The sequence below is a fragment of the Oncorhynchus masou genome, chromosome 15 (genome assembly GCF_036934945.1).
Source record: "Oncorhynchus masou masou isolate Uvic2021 chromosome 15, UVic_Omas_1.1, whole genome shotgun sequence".
Lineage (NCBI taxonomy): Eukaryota > Metazoa > Chordata > Actinopteri > Salmoniformes > Salmonidae > Oncorhynchus > Oncorhynchus masou.
The window spans coordinates 5,853,443-5,873,627 of NC_088226.1; the positions used below are offsets into that span (position 1 = coordinate 5,853,443).

Genomic DNA, 20,185 nt, shown 5'->3' on the forward strand with positions numbered 1-20,185 from the left:
GAGCTTCAGATCATTTGGTCTGACCATTTAAAGCAAAGCGTCAAGTATTGAGCTATTTTGTGTGGATCAATGTTATATGCTGCCCATTTTGAGAGGAAATGTGTTGGGTTTTTATCCCAAAAAAGATAAAACATGGGTAACCTTGAACGCTTGATGGTCACAGTGTATGACATTGTTTCATTGAAAATTAAATAACAGAGTGCCTTTCACTTTCTGGTTGTGTAATGTCAAAATGGCAGCATTGTCCTTATGTCCATATCTTCTGTATGTTTGTTTCAAGTTTTAACAAAAAAAGTACCATGATTTTCTAGTGTAATGATTTATTTGCTGAAGCAAATTACCTATTAAAATAACCCCCTCTCAGTGTGTTGCAGAATGAACAGAATAAGTCATTTGTTGAAAGTCATCACGATAAACACCCAACAGATGCTCATAATTGACCAACAAAAATCTCATAAATGATTTCCTTGAATAGTTCATTAGACCATTCTGGATCATGAGGTCACTATTCCCAGAGCTATCTTTCCATCGGAAGAACATGTTTCCAACGCCTTATTCCAAATGCTATTATTTGGAATGAAAACATCTCCAATAATTAGTAAAGTGAATTTGCTCATCAGTTTCAAAATAAATGGGCCAAAATGCATGTAATTTGTAATTTGCTATGCAGAAAAAAAGTCTGAAAGAATAGAGGAAAGGTGGGATTTGAGATCCCCTGGGAACCTTTGGGGACCCCTATAAATTAACATATTGTCATAATTGACTGTTTGAAGAGTTGTGTGTGTAGTCTCCAATCCATTATTAATAGACAATCAAATTCACATTATCCAGGTAACACCCACCTACAATACATAATAGATAGTCTTCTCTGTCACGCTTTCAACTTTAATATACTGTATACCTACACCTCAGCTGAATTATTCAGTTTTGCAGGGAGGGAGCTTGACATCCCACTGCCTAGTGGATAGTACTCAGAGATAATCATAGAGAATAACACACGGAACGTGTTTGGGCACCAATGCAGACAGAAATGAATACACTTTTCTTCTGTATTTGCTGGCTCATAACATAGTATCAGACATTCAGAGACTCGCCGAAAGCACAGCACATTTATTATTATCGATGTATTTTCTGTTTGGGGAAAAAAGTATGAACAGTAGGCTTTGCTCACCGTCCATAAACTGTTATATTATCGACTACTGTTATTATGATCAAATGTACAGCATTTGAAACGCGCCTATATTGTAACCAGTACAATATGTCTCTGACTGTTTGGTGTGGCACAAAGACAACCATCATAACGTTGCTGTAAATATTTACAATAGAAATACCAATCCTGGACCTTTTCAATACGTTATCTCGAAATTGACCAATTATTGAACGACCCTCATATACCTTCTTATAGAAATAAGCCAATAGGTGTGATTTACTCATCCTCTGGTATCCAATCCATGAATATATGTACCCTGCAATTACCTTACTCCAACGACTTGCTGGCTCGCGTGACAGCCAATGGTGTACCAGCCCGTACAATCTTGCTGACTTGTTTATCCAATCAGCTGTTGTGCTTGGCTTTGTTGTTGGTGATGACATGAACACATTTGTTGTTACTGGAAGGCGAGGGTAGAGCGTGGTAAGGAGGGTCAGGTTTGAGCGATTGAATTCGAAATTTTGAAGAAAAAAACGAGGCTTTGTTTTCCTAGGTTTCAACGATAAAATAACTGAGGTGGGGTGAAGAGCGGTTATGTCGGTGAATATGGACGAACTCAGGCATCAAGTGATGATCAACCAGTTTGTTTTGACTGCTGGTTGTGCTGCTGATCAAGCGAAGCAGCTTCTTCAAGCGGCTCACTGGCAATTCGAGGTATGCGATGTGTGTGTTTATATGTTGGTTTCATAGCGATGCGGCTAACTAGCCACTTTAGCGAGTTAACAAAGACAAAGAAGGAGAAGTTCTCCGAAATTAGTGAATGGCGATGTTTTTTACAACCATGTAAGTAAACCCAGTCATACGACCATGCTTTTACGATGGATAATCCGGAAGACCTGGGCTAACATTAGGAAATGCGGTGTTTGCCATCGAATTGGCTGTTCACACCAGTTAACTAGATGGGAAATTGATGCTGCTAACGTTATTGTTTTGATATCTATATTGGTTACGTTGGTTATTTTATGTTAGGTTTTTCATTTTCAATATTCATATTCAATACACATTTGCATAATCTAACTAGCCATGATTGCAGTTGATAGTAGTGTGATCTGATTTCTTTCAATGCCATATGAACATAATCCATCTCGAATGTCTAATTTAGCTAGATACAGTAATAATGCAACCGGCTTTTGATAACTAACTAACTGGCCATCCAGAGAGCGAAGAAAATACGAAGAAAATACCTGGTTGAGGTGTTTGAATCCATAAGGTTAACTTTGTTTACTTTCTTGACCTGACACTACCAAACACGCAGAGGCTCTTCCTGTCCAGACCCCATTGTTGTAGTAAGTAAAAGGTGTCTCAAACGTTGCCTTTGTTTTTTGAATATTGCCGCTGCTCTGAAAATGTGTAGGCTATTTAGTGTAATAGCATGTATGTTACACAGCTAGCACACACAGCAATTCATACCTCATTCCCAACTGGTATGATTTATGGCCAGTCAATACACACTTCCAATTTTGGAACAAGCTGCTACTAGTTATTACTTTCCATATTTGGCTGCGTAAGAGTAGTGCACCAATAAACACTCACAACACACATTTAAAGAACATTGTGTTTATGATTGCTTGTTGAACAAGGTTAGGGGAAGGTGACACAGCAGACCTCCTGGATTGACCGTACTCTTGTCCAGGAGTATTCATAAGGGATATCTATCTTTAGGCAGATTACGGTGCCTTATCCTTCCAGTTGTTCATATCCAGTACTCATAGTCCTGGCTCAGAGATGCACACCGTATGAGCAGGCGTTTCTTCTAAGCTGACACACAGCGTGACCCTTTTCAATCATGGTTTCAGCCACAGCAGCAAGGTGGAATTGTAGTTTGAATGAGCGTAATAGTAACATACCTTTTTAGTGAATACATAATTCACTACATGATATGAAAGAAAAATCCAGTTCATGTTGAAGCACACCCTAGAGTAATGTATAATGAAAGTATGCAAGGCCACTGGTTTTAAATATTCAACAGGGCCCTAAGTATGGACAACAGAGAGATGCTGAGAAGATCTGAGGCTTCAGGCCTCTGCTTTCAGATGGTTTCCCAAACACACCTCCGCTTTGTCTAACGGCCAAGCTTTTGTTAGTGCTTACGCGCAGGCAGAAGTGTCAGGGCCAGGTGGTTTGAAGGGGCTGAGGAGGCTGCTCAGCTCCTCCCAGGCTTCTGAGAGCAGAGTCAGCCTGTAGCTTGATTGGAGCAGATGCATTGCAGAGACAACTTAGCCTCCTCTGTGCAACCTGTCCGGCTCAAGGTCAAAGGGCTAGTTGCCGATGGCTGGGCTGAGCTCTCCCAGATGCTGTTGGCTAAGGAGTGGAGGGTCAAAACATTAGGAACATCTGCTCTTTCCATGACATAGACTGACCAGGTAAAAGCTATGATCCCTTATTAATGTTGCTTAAATCCACTTCAATCAGTGTAGATGAAGTGGAGGATACAGGTTAAAGAAGGATTTTTAAGCCTTGAGACAATTGAGACATTGTGCAAGTGTGCCATTCATATGGTGAATGGGCCAGACAAAATATTTAAGTGCCTTTGAATGGGGTATGGTAGTAGGTGACAGGCGCACCGGTTTGAGTGTGTCACAAACTGCAATGCTGCTGGGTTTTTCATCCTCAACAGTTTTCCGTGTGTATCAAGAATGGTCCACCATCCAAAGGACATCCAGCTAACTTGACACAACTGTAGGAAGCATTGGAGTCAACATGGACCAGCATCCCTGTGGAATGCTTTCAACACCTTGTAGGATCCATGCCCCAATGAATTGAGGCTATTCTGAGGGAAAAGGGGGTGCAACTCAATATTAGGAAGATGTTCCTAATGTTTAGTGCTCTCTGTGTATATATTGTGTATACATATTGTATATACTGTATATGTAGAGTCTCTCTATATAAAATATTTATGTATAATACAATCTCAAAATGTTAGCCTTTATTGGTTAATTGATTGTCTTTGTGGCTAGTCATCTTTCTATGATGTCAGTATAATGTCCCTCTCACTGGGCTGCTCCTGACTGCAGAGCAGGCTGTGTCGTCGTGTCTACTCATGGCTCCTGGCTGCAGAGCAGGCTGTGTCGTCGTGTCTGCTCCTAGCTGCAGAGCAGGCTGTTTCGTCATGTCTACTCATGGCTCCTGGCTGCAGAGCAGGCTGTGTCGTCATGTCTACTCATGGCTCCTGGCTGCAGGGCAGGCTGTGTCGTCATGTCTACTCATGGCTCCTGGCTGCAGAGCAGGCTGTGTCGTCATGTCTACTCATGGCTCCTGGCTGCAGAGCAGGCTGTGTCGTCGTGTCTACTCATGGCTCCTGGCTGCAGAGCAGGCTGTGTCGTCGTGTCTGCTCCTAGCTGCAGAGCAGGCTGTGTCGTCATGTCTACTCATGGCTCCTGGCTGCAGAGCAGGCTGTGTCGTCATGTCTACTCATGGCTCCTGGCTGCAGAGCAGGCTGTGTCGTCGTGTCTACTCATGGCTCCTGGCTGCAGAGCAGGCTGTGCCGTCGTGTCTGCTCCTGGCTGCAGAGCAGGCTGTGTCGTCATGTCTACTCATGGCTCCTGGCTGCAGAGCAGGCTGTGTCGTCGTGTCTACTCATGGCTCCTGGCTGCAGGGCAGGCTGTGTCGTCATGTCTGTCTGCTCCTGGCTGCAGAGCAGGCTGTGTCGTCATGTCTACTCATGGCTCCTGGCTGCAGAGCAGGCTGTGTCGTCATGTCTACTCATGGCTCCTGGCTGCAGGGCAGGCTGTGTCGTCGTGTCTGCTCCTAGCTGCAGAGCAGGCTGTGTCGTCATGTCTACTCCTGGCTCCTGGCTGCAGAGCAGGCTGTGTCGTCGTGTCTACTCCTGGCTCCTGGCTGCAGAGCAGGCTGTGTCGTCGTGTCTGCCCATGGCTCCTGGCTGCAGAGCAGGCTGTGCCGCCGTGTCTGCTCCTGGCTGCAGAGCAGGCTGTGTCGTCGTGTCTACTCATGGCTCCTGGCTGCAGAGCAGGCTGTGTCGTCGTGTCTACTCATGGCTCCTGGCTGCAGAGCAGGCTGTGTCGTCGTGTCTACTCATGGCTCCTGGCTGCAGAGCAGGCTGTGTCGTCGTGTCTGCCCATGGCTCCTGGCTGCAGAGCAGGCTGTGCCGTCGTGTCTACTCATGGCTCCTGGCTGCAGGGCAGGCTGTGTCCATGGTCATGTTCGGTACTCTCAATCCCTCAGGGCACAGCCCCCACTCAGCCTCATTATCCCTGTTACTACACCATTATTCATGTACTTCTTTCTTCTGCACTCTTCCGTATCACCCTAAGTATTATTTTTGTGTTCACCTATATTTATCCTATTTCAGGCTGTTTTTTAAAATCTGTTTTTGTTATTGTTTGCTGTGCCCTCATTTAGACACCTGTTCAATTCTTCTGCTTTTATATAGGCCTAGTGCTAGGCTTCGTGGCAGTGTTCTGTCAGTCATGTTACATAAGCAACACTGTCATGACTCCTCTCTGCTCCATTGCTAGGTTCTCTGCTCCATTGCTAGGTTTTCTGCTCCGTCAGGTAATGGGTGCTCTCACTTAAAGCCCATGAGTAGTACTGAAACCTTTATGCCAACGCTTTTAGATATGGTGTTGCACTGTGTGTTTGTAACCTACATTATTTGTGTGTGAAACGGAACCGTTGTTGATGGTCTTGGATGTACACAGAAATACACTTAACATAAATAGACAAAGAACAGTGTGATCCCAGCAGCCTGGTAGACAATGGCAGTGCAGCACATTCATGTTGATATGTGTGTCACGTTGAGCAGCAGACATTCCTGCACTACTGCTGCTGTTGTCAAACAACCACAGAGCATGGTTTGTGGGGGAGGGGCCGGCTTCAGCCGTGAGGGGAAACCACACATTCATTGAAGTGTTCGCAAAGAGAGATTCTAGTGAAGGGAAATGGAGGCTAGGCAAGGGACTAAGGTTTAGCTAGACATGCTGTCATTTTAGTAGTAGGCTGCATGCAATTATTTTAATCCAGTTACTAAGACACATTCATATGAGGCGATTTGTATACGAAGGAATGACACAGCATTTGTCAATTTTCCACCTCTTAAAAAGAACATGAATGATGGGCCAGTCAGACTACTTGAATCATAAAACCGGTATCTTGCAATAAAATCTGATAAACTACTAAGGATATGTTTTGGTATCAGTGTATTTTTGTTTCCGGACCATGGTGTCCTTACTAGGCTGGCCTTTGTGTTCACAACAGAGTGAAACAATAGAAGTAGCCTATGGACTTCCCTGTTTGTGTTCAAGGGCAGCAACTGAAAGTAGGACTACTTGTTTACATTGTGTTTCCTCATAGCCTGTCAGAGGAAGGCTGTCACAAACTAGGTTTTGTTGTGGCCTATGAATTGTCCCTGAGAATAAAGCACATACCCTATTCACGGTAGTTTGTATAGCCTAAACTGTTTACATGTCACTGAGTTGTAAACACTAGTTTTAGGTAAAGGAACAGTACTAGACTACTAGCGATTTTCTTTTCCATGCTAATTATCATTTTAAACAAGCCTGTGTAGTGTGTACATTCTCACTGAGCCATTAGCCTGTCTGCAACTGCCTCTCTCTCCGCGTGGTTTACAAACCCTGTTTTAGACAGTGGAGGATAATAGTTTTAACCCCAGAGTCATGTGATCTACTTGTACCAACTGACCCATAGGCCGATGTTAGCAGAGGGGGATGGGGTCAGACTCCGCACAGTGAGCGGATTGGAAGGTGAAATGTGTTACTACTGTTTTGTGGTCCGCAAACTAAAGATGGGCATGAGTACTGGAACGGACGTCAAAACTCAATATTTAACCAGAGATTATATATTTTTTATACTGTAGAACTATTTGGTCCAATTTTTTTTTTGACTCTAATGTTAGATTTGTGCATGTGCATTTGCGTAACACAACAAAAAAGAAACCAAGCCAAGCATTACAAAGTTCTGCTCCCTAAATTCCCTTTACCCTCCTTGTCTCACTCACTCAGTTGTGTTCTGACCTGCTCCCTCTAGACACGTGTGATGAGTGCACACACAAGCTCCCGTTAGGCCTACAGAAATAAATGTCTATAAAAACAGATCTAACTGATGGGATACACAAGCTACATTCCTTGCTAAATGACATCAGTTTTATCACAAATTCAAAATGGACTGGTTGACTGAAGTAGGGAAATATGTGTTGCAACAATGCGCTGCAATTTTGTAATAATCACGTCATTATCCGCTTTAATATGCTACATTGTGGTTGTCACTAGTTACCACAAAGTCAAAATTGACTACTGAACAATTCATGAAAACAAAAAATTAGCTTTTTGTTCTTAAGTTTAGGCATAAGGTTAGGTTTAAAATCTGATTTTAAGAAGAGACGTTGTAGAAACAGGCATAGTTTATTTTTTATTTAACTAGGCAAGTCAGTTAAGAACAAATTCTTATTTACAATGATGGCCTTACCCGGACGACGTTGTGCCAATTGTACGCTGCCCTATGGGACTCCCAATCACGGCCGGTTGTGATACAGCCTGGAATCGAACCAAGGTCTGTAGTGACGCCTCTAGCACTGAGATGCAGTGCCTTAATTAACCTGCTGCCCCACTCGAAAGCCTGACCTTTTGGCTGTGGTAACTAGTGACGACCCCACTTTGTGAACTGCTAGTGCCATTTTAGGACTGGTTAGCCTTGGCTAAATATACCCCCCCCCCCCCCCCATAAACATATTTCAGATTCTACTCTGAAATATGCTAAAGCATTAGTTTGAGAAAGATCGAGCGTATTTTCACCAGCATCATTAAGCCTAGGCCTACTCACCAAACAGATGTCATGGTCATAATTCATCCCCTTGCAGTGTTCAAAGTGGAATTGTTATTCCATTTAGAAAATTCCAAAGAATAGGCAGCATAAATTAGACAACAGTCTATATCCAAAAGAAAAATACATATTTTGGTTTGTAACTCTTTTAAATGATCAGATGTGCATCACTTCACACTATTCGGTTCTATTTGATTCTGTTATGTTACATTTGAGTCATTTGGCAGATGCTCTTATCCAGAGCAATTAGGCTTAAGTGTCTTGCTCATGGGTACATCGACAGATTTTTTTTTCTCACCAAGTCGGCTCGGGATTCAAACCAGCAACCTTTCGGTTACTGGCCCAACGCTCTTAACTGCTACTATAAAATAGATGTGTCTTGACTGATAAGGTGCTCGGGAAATAAAAGTCTTGTCTGCTAAATTAACAAAACAAGACTATGCCATTGCACAGCTATAGGCTTCTACAAGAAAGTGCCACACTGTGGAGGTTACTACCTTTTTGAAGATTGAGTTCCAATATATAATACAACCAGTTGATATTACAGGTTCAGTAAATGCATCTTAAATAGCACTTGTTTTTTAATTGATTGAATATACACTGAGTGTACAAAACATTATGAACACCTGCTCTGACCAGATGAATCCAGGTGAACGCTATGATCCCTAATTGATATCACCTGTTAAATCCACTTCAATCAGTGTAGATGAAGGGGAGGAGGCATGTTAAATAAGTTTTTTTTTAAGCCCGGAGACAATTGAGACGGTTTGTGTCAAGAACTGCAATGCTGGTGGGTTTTTACATGTTCAACAGTTTTCTGTTGAATAGTCTACCACCCAAAGGACATCCAGCCAACTGGACACAACTGTGGGAAGCATTGGAGACATGGGCCATCTTCCCTGTGGAACACTTTCCGCACCATGTAGAGTCCATGCCCCAACGAATTGAGGCTGTTCTGAGGGCAAAGGGGGTGGGAGGTTGGGGGGGTCATTCGCAACTCAATATTAGAAAAGTATTCTTAATGTTTTTGTGCACTCAGTGTATATATGAGGCAATTTAGCAATTAGGATTTGTTATCTTTACTGGTTCTGATAAATTACGCTTTGTTGCGCACTGTTGGCATAGCTAACTGCACACATTTTTCCCAATGTGGGCCTTGTGTTCTAAAAGTATTTTTTTCCCCGAATATTCAGAAAATAATAATGTGAGTACTTGAACACTCAAAGGTCAAATGCCCGCCATACCCTAAATGGCAGTTCAAGTGCTCACAATGTTCTCACACACAACTTCCTCTCTTCCCCTCATTCTGTCTCTCTCTCTCCCTCCACAGACAGCCTTAAGCTCCTTTTTCCAGGAGGCCAACATCCCTAGTCACCACCACCAGATGGTAAGTGCATTTTGTTCCCCTTACAAAAGAAAAAAGGGCTTAAGGCATGTTTTACATTCTGTCAGTGTGTTCAGGGAGCTAATTTACAGCATGGCTGCAGCGTCCGTGACCAGGCCAGTCTGCTGCTCCTCTTCAGTCAGACAGACAGAGGGACAGATTCACCAACAGGACAGGACTAGAGCCATGGGCATAGTAGTACAGCTGTGTCTGGCAGAGTGACATCACTGGAGTTATCGCTCCTGAGTAGTAAAGTCTACATCCTGCTGTACTACTCCACGGTGCTTACTGGTTTTCAACACTGCCTTTTAGGGTAAACTTACTTAAGATATACTGCCTCATGGACCGGCACCATGCTTTTTAGTGCAACATACGTTTCATATCATGAATTCTTAAACCTTACACAATATTTTGAAACCTTTTCCTTCAACATGTATTGCATGAAAATATGCATTGTTATGCCAACTCCGTATGTCAGGCACAGCGAAGTAGCTGGGTCCCAATAGCTAATTTAACCGCGATGATAGCAATGACACAAGGCTGGCCCCTGTCCTTGGCTCAAGCCAATTTACGCAATGTTATTCCCTAACGGCTATAGTGATCATGTGGTCCGTGCATGAAACCATTGCTGCTTCAACTGACCAGTAAAAGCCGTGGAGCTGGTAATGTAATGTTTACCACATGGAGGCTGTGCTGTGAGCATGCAGTGTTGACGTGTACACTGAACCCAGCCATCCCCTTATCATCTGTCTGTTGCTGCTCTGCTGCTACAACACTGTTTTGGTTTTCTCTCTTCCTTCCCTTCGTCTTGGGTGGGAGGAGCATGTTCGAGCTTGAGCGAGAGGAAGTGTGTGAGTGGCGGGGGCCAGGGTTTGTTATTATTTTCGGTGCAGCCATTACATCATACCGCTGGAGGGTGTTTGTGTGTTTGCGAGTGTGTGTGTGCATGTGTACAAGTGTGTTTGTGTGTGAGGCGGGCATGTGCATGCTGGGAGGAGGAGTGATGTAAGAGAGCTATCTGCTACAGAGGAGGAGGAAGGGCTGTTAAAGGATAGAGAGTGTGGAGAGGCAGTCATCAGCAGCTGCAAGCCATCTCCATGTATTGTGGGTGTTAGTCCTTCCCCCTCTCTCTCTCTCTCTAGGTTGCCCTGCACTCTCCTTGGGGCCTGGGGGAACCACAGGGGAAACAGTGGGTGTGGGGAAGAAAGAGCTCCGTGTAGCAACAATAATGTACACAACACTGCCCTCAATCAAACACTATTGACTATACAGGGAGAACAAATATGTGTATATGTAAAGGACTCTTATAGCCTTAAACCTACACCGAAGGGTCACATTTCCACAACCAATTGACATCCAGGGTTGCATTGCTTGTTGTAAACATGGGGCTGGGTTTTTATTTATTTAATTAGGCCTAGTACTTGACCTGAGAAAACAAGTCATATTAAGTAAGTCCTAGAGAGGATGACATTTCTATATCAATTTAAATACATTGTTTCTTTTCATTACTCTGTACATAATGTAATTCATGGAAAGTGGGTAGTGCACTGTGGTGGTGGTAGTAGGGGTGGTGGTTGTGGTCGTAGTACTAGTGGTGGTAGTCGTAGTACTAGTGGTGGTAGTCGTAGTACTAGTGGTGGTTGTGGTCGTAGTACTACATTTACATTACATTTAGGTCATTTAGCAGACGCTCTTATCCAGAGCGACTTACAACTTGGTGAATTCACCTTCTGACATCCAGTGGAACAGCCACTTTACAATAGTAGTCGTAGTACTAGTGGTGGTTGTGGTCGTAGTACTAGTGGTGGTAGACGTAGTAGATGTAGTTGTGGTGGTAGTCGTAGTAGATGTAGTTGTGGTGGTAGTCGTAGTAGATGTAGTTGTGGTGGTCACCTGTTTCCCCTCTGGTGTGTAGTAGATGTAGTTGTGGTGGTAGTTGACAAAACAAGTAGTAGTGGTTGTGGTAGCAAATATAATGATTTACTTTACTAGGACCTTCCTGTAAACTAATTAAACTGCTACCACAACTATTACCACCACTACTATTATCCCTACTACTACTACTACTACAATCACTACTATTATCCCTACTACAACTACTATTATCCCTACTACTACTACTACTACTACTACTACTATCACTACCACTACTATTACCATCACTACTATTACCATCACTACTATTATCACTACCACTATTACCATCACCACTATTATCCCTACTATTACCACCACTACTATTATCCCTACTACAACTACTATTATCACTACCACTACTGTGTATGAGCCCATGAGGGATGTAACTATTTGTTGCTGTGGGGCAGTACAAGCTCTACCCTGTACTATTATCGCCTTCTGATGACAAAACAAGACCATAAATACTGTAGGAGAAGTTCTGGTTTGCAACTAATATTATTATCTGCCGCCTACCAAACTACTATTATCACTACTACCACTACTATTATCCATCACTACTATTACCATCCTGTAAACTACTATACCACCACTAATTTCCCTACTACTATTACCATTATCTACTATTATCACTACTACTATTACCATCACTACTATTATCTACTACTACTATTACCACCACTACTATTATCCTACTACTAACTACTACTACTACTACTACTATTACTACCACTACTACTACCATCATTACTACATCCCTACTACAACTACTACTTATCACCACTACTATTATCCCTACTACAACTACTATTATCACTACCTATTACCATACTATTATACTACCACCACTACTATTATCCCTACTACAACTACTACATCATCTGTTACTACTATTATCCCTACTACTACTACTATTATACCCTATTACCATCACTACTATTATCTATTACTCCCTACTGCAACTACTATTATATACCACTACTATTATCACTACCACTACTACCATCACTATTATTATACTACTACTATTACTACTATTATCCCTACTACAACTACTATTATCCCTACTATTACTACTACTACTACTATTATCACTACTATTATCCCATACTACTATTATCCTATCACTACCACTACTATTACCATCACTATTACTACTATTACCATCACTACCATCACTACTATTATCACTACCCACTATTATTATCCCTTACCATCACCACTACTATTATCCCTACTATTACAACTACTATTATCACTACTATTATCCCTACTACAACTACTATTATCACTACCACTACTATTATCTACTATTACCCACTATTATTATTACTACTATTATCACTACTATTATCCCTACCACTACTATTACCTACTCCACTACTATTATCACTACCGGTACTATTATCCCTACTAGCTACTACTACCACTATTACCATCACTACTATTATCCCATCACTGCAACTACTATTATCACTACCACTACTATTATCACTACTACCACTACTATTACCATCACTATTATCCCTAGTACAACTACTATTATCACTATTATCCCTACTAACTACTATTATCCTACCACTATTACCATCACTACTATTATCACTACCACTACTATTATCCCACTACTATTACCATCACTACTATTATCCCTACTACAACTACTATTATCACTACCACTATTACCATCACTACTATTATCCCTACTATTACCACCACTACTATTATCCCTACTACAACTACTATTATCACTACCACTACTATTATCACTACCACTATTACCATCACTACTATTACCATCACTATTATCCCTACTACAACTACTATTACTCACTATTATACTATTACCACCACTACACTACCTACTATTATCACTACCTATTATCCCTCACTACTATTATCTACTATTACCATCACTACTATTATCCCTACTACTACTATTATTATCACTACCACTACTATTATCCCTACTACAACTACTATTATCACTACCACTATTACCATCTCTATTATTATCCCTACTACTATTATTATCACTACCACTATTACCATCACTACTATTATCCCTACTACAACTACTATTATCCCTACTACAACTATTATCACTACTACCACTACTATTACCATCACTATTATCACTACCACTATTACCATCACTATTATTATCCCTACTACTATTATTATCACTACCACTATTACCATCACTACTATTATCCCTACTACAACTACTATTATCCCTACTACAACTATTATCACTACTACCACTACTATTACCATCACTATTATCACTACCACTATTACCATCACTATTATTATCACTACCACTATTATTACCACTACCACTATATTATCCCTACTATTACCACCACTACTATTATCCCTACTACTACTATTATTATCACTACCACTACTATTATCCCTACTACAACTACTATTATCACTACCACTATTACCACCACTACTATTATCACTACTACCACTACTATTACCATCACTATTATCCCTACTACAACTACTATTATCACTACCACTATTACCATCACTACTATTATCCCTATTACTACTATTATCACTACTACAACTACTATTATCACTACCACTACTATTATCACTATTACCACTACTATTACCATCACTACTATTATCCCTACTACAACATATAGGTACATATAGTTCACAGCAGGCAGCAGCAATGGAAGCACCCCATGGGGACCAAATCATTGGGACAGAATGTTAAAATGAAGTGTTTGCATTCAACTCAATGTAAGTCACTCATTTTAAACCCCACGTGTCTTCTGTTTTCCAGATGTGCACTCCAAGGAACACCCCAGCCACGCCGCCTAACTTCCCCGACACCATCACCATGTTCTCCAAGCTGAGGGCGTCAGACTGCTCGGGGAGCTCCGGAGGCGGAGGTCCCACCCAGGTGTCCATGGCCTGCTCACCCCCCTCCTCCACAGCTGGCTTCGGATCCTTCTGGGCCTCATCACCCCCCAACCACCAGCCCGTCTGGCTGCCCCCCTCCTCGCCCACAGGCCACCACATGCACCACCACCAGTACCAGCACCAGCACCACCACCACATGCACCAGACCCCCATGTGGCCCCCTGTGTCTCAGCCTGGCAGCGCCCAGCAGACCCCTGTTATATCGGTCCTGCATGGCCAGAGATGAGACTCTACCCAGGTGTGGGAGGGAGGGAGGGGGCCGGGGAGGATAGTGTGGGGCTGTGCTGGGCGGAGCTATGTGCAGTCTAATGAATCTACTAGGGGGGTTGGGTGTCAGGATTAAAGGGTCTTGTTGGCCAAGGGGTAAAGACACGCTACTGTTGTTTTCCTTCCTTTCTTTCTGTTTTTCTAAAATGATGACGTCCTCCTTCTTTGGAGGGCGTCTGTCTCTGCTCTCTCTTCATCATAACTCATCAAAGCCTGGGAAGTACCGGGAGAGAACCACTAATAACAATATGAGGAAGTGGAATATAACGAAGGGGGTGGAGTCTCTAACCCCCCCCAAGGACTCTGGGAAAGGCAGTTTTCTTTGTCAATGCAAGTCGAGCCCTGGACCCAGCAGAGCACTTACTTAGGATAGGAGCCATGTGATCTGCTAAAGTGCTTGATCATTGGCTGTTTTTCAAAACTCTTCTCTCCCTTGGGGTTCAATAACGCTCCAGTGATGTGACCAGATTTCACAATAACCAGCAGACAAAATCAAAATGGGACTGCAACACAAATGATGATGGTTTTGTGTTCTCGGCTGATCTTATTGCCCAGAAAAAAATGTTTTCAATATTGTTTGTGGTACGGGGATCTGTTCTGTACAGATCATGGAGAAACACTGTAGCCATTTTGTCAAGTTTCATGTAGCCATGTATCCCTTTTTAAAATGTCTATTTTGTAAGTACTCTGTAGCTTAGTGAAACCTGACTCAGTGGCTCCACTGCATGCTGTTGTGTCTGAGAAGTGGGCTCTTCAGTATGTGTGGACTCGAAGCTTTGGTTTTAAAGTGTCTGAAAGCTGACCTTCACATCAGAGGTGTTTTAAGGAGACATGTAAAGAAATGTTAATACTGTAATTCAGTTTGTGTTGAGACACAGCAACGTATGCAATCATTTGATGGAAGCCTGAAGCCAGTTTAAAGGCTGATGGATTTTTATCATTGTATTTGGGAACATTTTCTACCTATGGATGTCTAAGGCACTGCATCTCAGTGCTAGAGGCGTCACTACAGACCCTGGTTTGATTCCAGGCTGTATCACAACCGGCCGTGATTGGGAGTCCCATAGGGTGGCGCCCAATTGGCCCAGCATCGTTGGGGTTTGGCCAGGGTATGCCGTCACTGTAAATAAGAATTTGTTCTTAACTGACTTGCCTAGTCAACTTTCTTTTGACTGATAATGTAAACTGGTTTTCAGTGACAATTATGGAAACATCTTTTGAACTCCATTGTAAGTAAAGGCTCAGCAGAAACAAAGTGCAAAAACGTTGAACTCCGTAACCTGGCTGGGGACCAGATTGAGATCTGTTATCTGTCAACACTGAACTTAATCTGGTTTGCAAATGTTTTGACTAACATAGATGGGTGTGAGCCATCAGTAGGCCTCTTCAGGTTTCTATGGGGAGTGGAGGCCCACTCAGTGATTTACTACACAACCTCTAGCAGAAGATCAACTGGTCCTACCTCTGGTTAAATGGGAGAGGCCGAATGTATTCCCTGCAGAAACAGTCGGTTTCAATGGGTCAGATTAGCAGAATCTCTCCTAGTGCTCAAAACGTGTGTAATTCCCTCCGTTAGAATAGTGGCTGATTGACTGATGATGAATTGAGTGTCTTGTCAACTATAGAATTATGAATTTAGTACGGGTTTCAAATATTTACTAAATGATTGTTCAGGCAATGTTTACATATGAGATTCAGTGTACCGATGAACAATGCTTCATAACCCAGAGTCTTACTTATAGGTGAGCTCTTCATACAACAGCCCATGTCAGAACATTTGCAAATCTATCAATGGTGACAGATGGAAAGGTAGCCATTTTCACCATCATTCTCATTATAATTATCACAATAAAGAGGGAATAGGGAGGTCTGAACAGGTTGCAGTTGTATACAGAGGGTACTTTATCTGAAATAATGTCACATTCATTCATGCCCTCACTAAATGATTCTTTAATATTATGCCTGCCTGCCACGTCTTCACTCAGACAATCATATTCACACCATCCCTCTGGTTGAATACATGTCAAATCACATTTGTCTAGCTGTGACCTTTTGTGAGGATGATTTTATAATGTACAATATGGACAGTCATGTAGCGTTGGACAGATGCCACCTGGCCAATGTGGACTCTTGTCAATGTCACCAGAAAGAAGGGACACTGCTACCATGTGGTCTGTTCTGGTTCTAAATCCATGGATCTTTTCAGATGGACATTAGAACCTCAACGGTGGTTCCTCTTGCGGTGTTCATAGCACCATCTCATTCATTAACTCATGTGTTCTATTAAGGGGAACGTTTGTTGTCAACTGCATGAGTTTTGGTTGGTGATTTTTCCAGTTCTGTGTTTTTAACAAGGTGGGAGTGGAGGGTGGTCCCATAATGAGTGTTTCCTGCTGTGTGGATTACTGGCTCCTCCTCCTCAGTATTGTTGTGGTAACTAACACACCCAGACACAGTAGTGTTGGGGGATTATGGTTCCTGTGGTGATGTGACCCGGTCTCCATTCTCCTGCCACAGCTTTGGAATTCATCAACATATTTTATAAGGCTCTCATGGATCTCGGTCAACAGTAGACCATTTGGTCCCCCGTGATATCTGTACAAACTGGGTGTTATGAAATGTTCGAACGTCATGTTCACCCATACAAGATGTGCAGAATGCCTGATGGAAATCCGAAAACAAGTCAAACACCAAGCAATTTGCAGTACACTTGAGTAACACAAGAACTTCTCATGGACCCTCATTTACATCTCTCTAATCCGGCTTTTTATATTGATATTTCTCTCCTGTACTGTGTTTATTTCCCTGTTGAAATGTGTATTTATATGTTTAATAAAATAAGGTATGATCTGCTAAGTGTTGGAGTTGTTCTGGGGTCTTGTTTTTGCTGAGAATAATTGTTGTGCTTTTATGAAATATGGTTGCTAAGGCACATTTGAACACATCATAGCAGTAACTTTGCTTTTTGAGATATTTTCTGGAAAGGAACCCCTTCAGTAATGATATGACACTGCATTATACTATAGGAATCTATATATCCCTATAAGTAATGTCTCTGTACTACAAAGGAACAAGTAGGCCTATATACGAGAGACAATAAACACACAGCGTGGCAGTTAATTGAGGAAGGATGTGGTTAGAACTGTGTATCCAGCCCAGTTAACGTGTTAAATGTCTGAAACTGACGTGTCATAACAGCGTGGCTCATAAAATGTGCCTTCACAGTCAAATTATATGCATGTGATGGTGGGGTTGTGTAGAACAGTACAGATATATTTACGTACCACAAGTAAAACTCATTGCAGACAGTCAGTCAACATATGTTCACATAACAGTTATATGGACATCATATGACGCATACATCACATATTCCATGAAGGCCCATTTATCTTTGAAAACAAAGATACATCTACCAATGGAAATCTTACATTCAGATTAACTGCCTGTCTTAAATACTCTCCTGAAATACCTTTCAGTAGCATCATTACTCCCGAATACGTCCAAATGCTATGAAAGGGATCACTTATACTCAGTTTATTAGGTACACCACCTCGTTCACGAGTCAGGAGGCCGTGGCTTGCTATATAAAACAGGCAGACAGGAATCCAGGAATTCAGTTAATGTTCGAAAGAACATTAGAATGGGAAAAACGAGCGACCTAAGCGACTGAATGCACAACTCATTGATCCTTGTCAGGATGGGCTATTGCAGCAGCCGACCACACCAGGTTCTACTCCTATCAGCTTAAAACAAGCAGCTCCAGTTGTCACGCGATCACCAACACTGGACTATTGATGAGTGGAAAAACGTTGCCTGGTTCGACGAATCCCGATTCCTGTTGCATCATGCTGATGATAGAGTCAAGATTTGGCGTAACCACATGAGTCTATGGCCCCATCCTGCCTGCTGTCAACGGTACAGGCTGGTGGCAGTGGTATAATGGTGTGGGGAACGTGTTCCTGGCAAAGTTAGATCCCTTTATACCAATTGAGCAATGTTTCCATGCCCTGAAGAATTCAGGCTGTTCTAGAGGCAAAGGGAGGTCCGACCCGGTACTAGATGGGCAGCATGGATAGAGACATGCATCATATTTCTCATTGACACAAAATGTGTGTAAGCAAAGCCCCTCCTTCTAGGAAACTGCCTAGAAAATTGGGTCTGTGAGAGGGAAGACATTTCAAGCACTTAATGATACCGCTCTATAAGACCCTATATGTCAAATGAATTGCTCCATGGTGGTATTGTTCTGCACAGTCCGGTATTTGAGGTCACCTGCCTGAAAGCTTCTCTATGAAGGTCATTGAAAATCAGGCACCATAAACCAAAATCGTAATGTAGCCACCCGTAAGGTATCTGACCTGTAAAGCTACACTTTGAAAATGTGACTCAGCTATTTTGTGACTCAGCTATTTTGTTGCATGGAAACAGTGTTCATAGGTCCCAGAATTGTGTTCTTCCATTACAATCCATAAATAACCTAACTGACTAATATCAGAATTGATTTTCACAATGTCTGTATGCTTCATTACAAAATGGAGACCAGGATACCCTCCTGGTGCTGCTGTAAACGGTTTATTAAAATAAGGTGTGGGGCTCTCCATCGCCCCCTACAGGATGATGACAGGCTCTTCCTCCGACTGGCTCAGGTCCACGTGAAGCTCCAGATCTTGCTGCAGCAGCTCGCTGGTGGTGTCAGCATGGGACGAGCTCTGGGGAAGGGTAGCCTGGGACAGGCAGCCTAAAGAAGACATGGGCCGGTCCCGCACAGAGCTGCCTGAGGCTGGGGGAGATAAAGGGAGGAAGGGGGAAAGGTCAGGGTTTAGGGTTCAGGTGTCTGCTACAACCAACCTTAACAGCTGCACAGCAGCAATCGCAAAGAAGAATGCTATTTCCATGTGAGTGTTATTTCAGTACCATTCCATAGTAATCACTATTCCAGTTAGTGAAATTGGTTTATATGCTGCAAATGGGTAATGACACTGGTGTTGACCTACCTGAGCGGCTGCGCTGGGTCTTGGCACTCTGGGGTCGCACAGGGGTCACACAGCCCAGCTCTGTGCAGCCAGGCTTCTGGAACTGGGAGCACATGATCTTGTCTTTGCTCTTGCACATGCCTGCTGTCATTAAAACAGCAATGTCACATCGCGGCCTTGACATGGCTATGGGTGTGGTGGGGTCATGTCATTCCCATATTGTACCTACACACCCATACCAGACAAACACCTTCTTCCAAGTCTTGGGCAAAATACTCTTTCAACACTATTTTGACTCATTCAATGGCCTCATAAATTACTGGGAATCACAACACCAAATCCCAGGCATAAAACAGGACAGCACATCTCCCTCTTTCTTCCTTCAGGGCTTTATTTATATGATCAGATGAAAAAGATATTAAGATAGAAATGATGGAATAAAAGCAGTGTTACCCCAGGTTATATTTACAGTCTGTTACAGACACCAGGCCTGATCTTTTATTACATAGTAACATTGGGTTCTTTCCAGTGTGGAACACTATACCAACCAGAGCCCCTCCCCCAACCCCAGTGCAGCCCATTCTTATTGCTAACTCACTTCCTTAAACCCTCCTAAAATACTCCCATAAACTAAGCTCCTCTCTCCTTCCCTAAATCTCCTCACCCTCATCCTTCTCCAGACCCTCGTTCCTAATC

The 20,185-nt window shown here is 42.6% G+C and overlaps 1 protein-coding gene across 1 annotated transcript; it reads left to right on the forward strand.

Annotated features, from left to right (window-relative positions):
* Positions 1–1,585: 1,585 nt before the first annotated feature.
* On the forward strand, positions 1,586–17,372 carry LOC135555397 (UBA-like domain-containing protein 2). The gene is made up of 3 exons (XM_064987779.1): positions 1,586–1,864; positions 9,336–9,392; positions 14,110–17,372. The coding sequence occupies exons 1-3, from the start codon at positions 1,745–1,747 to the stop codon at positions 14,473–14,475; spliced, it is 543 nt and encodes a 180-aa protein (XP_064843851.1). The 5' UTR covers positions 1,586–1,744; the 3' UTR covers positions 14,476–17,372.
* The last annotated feature ends 2,813 nt before the right edge of the window (positions 17,373–20,185 follow it).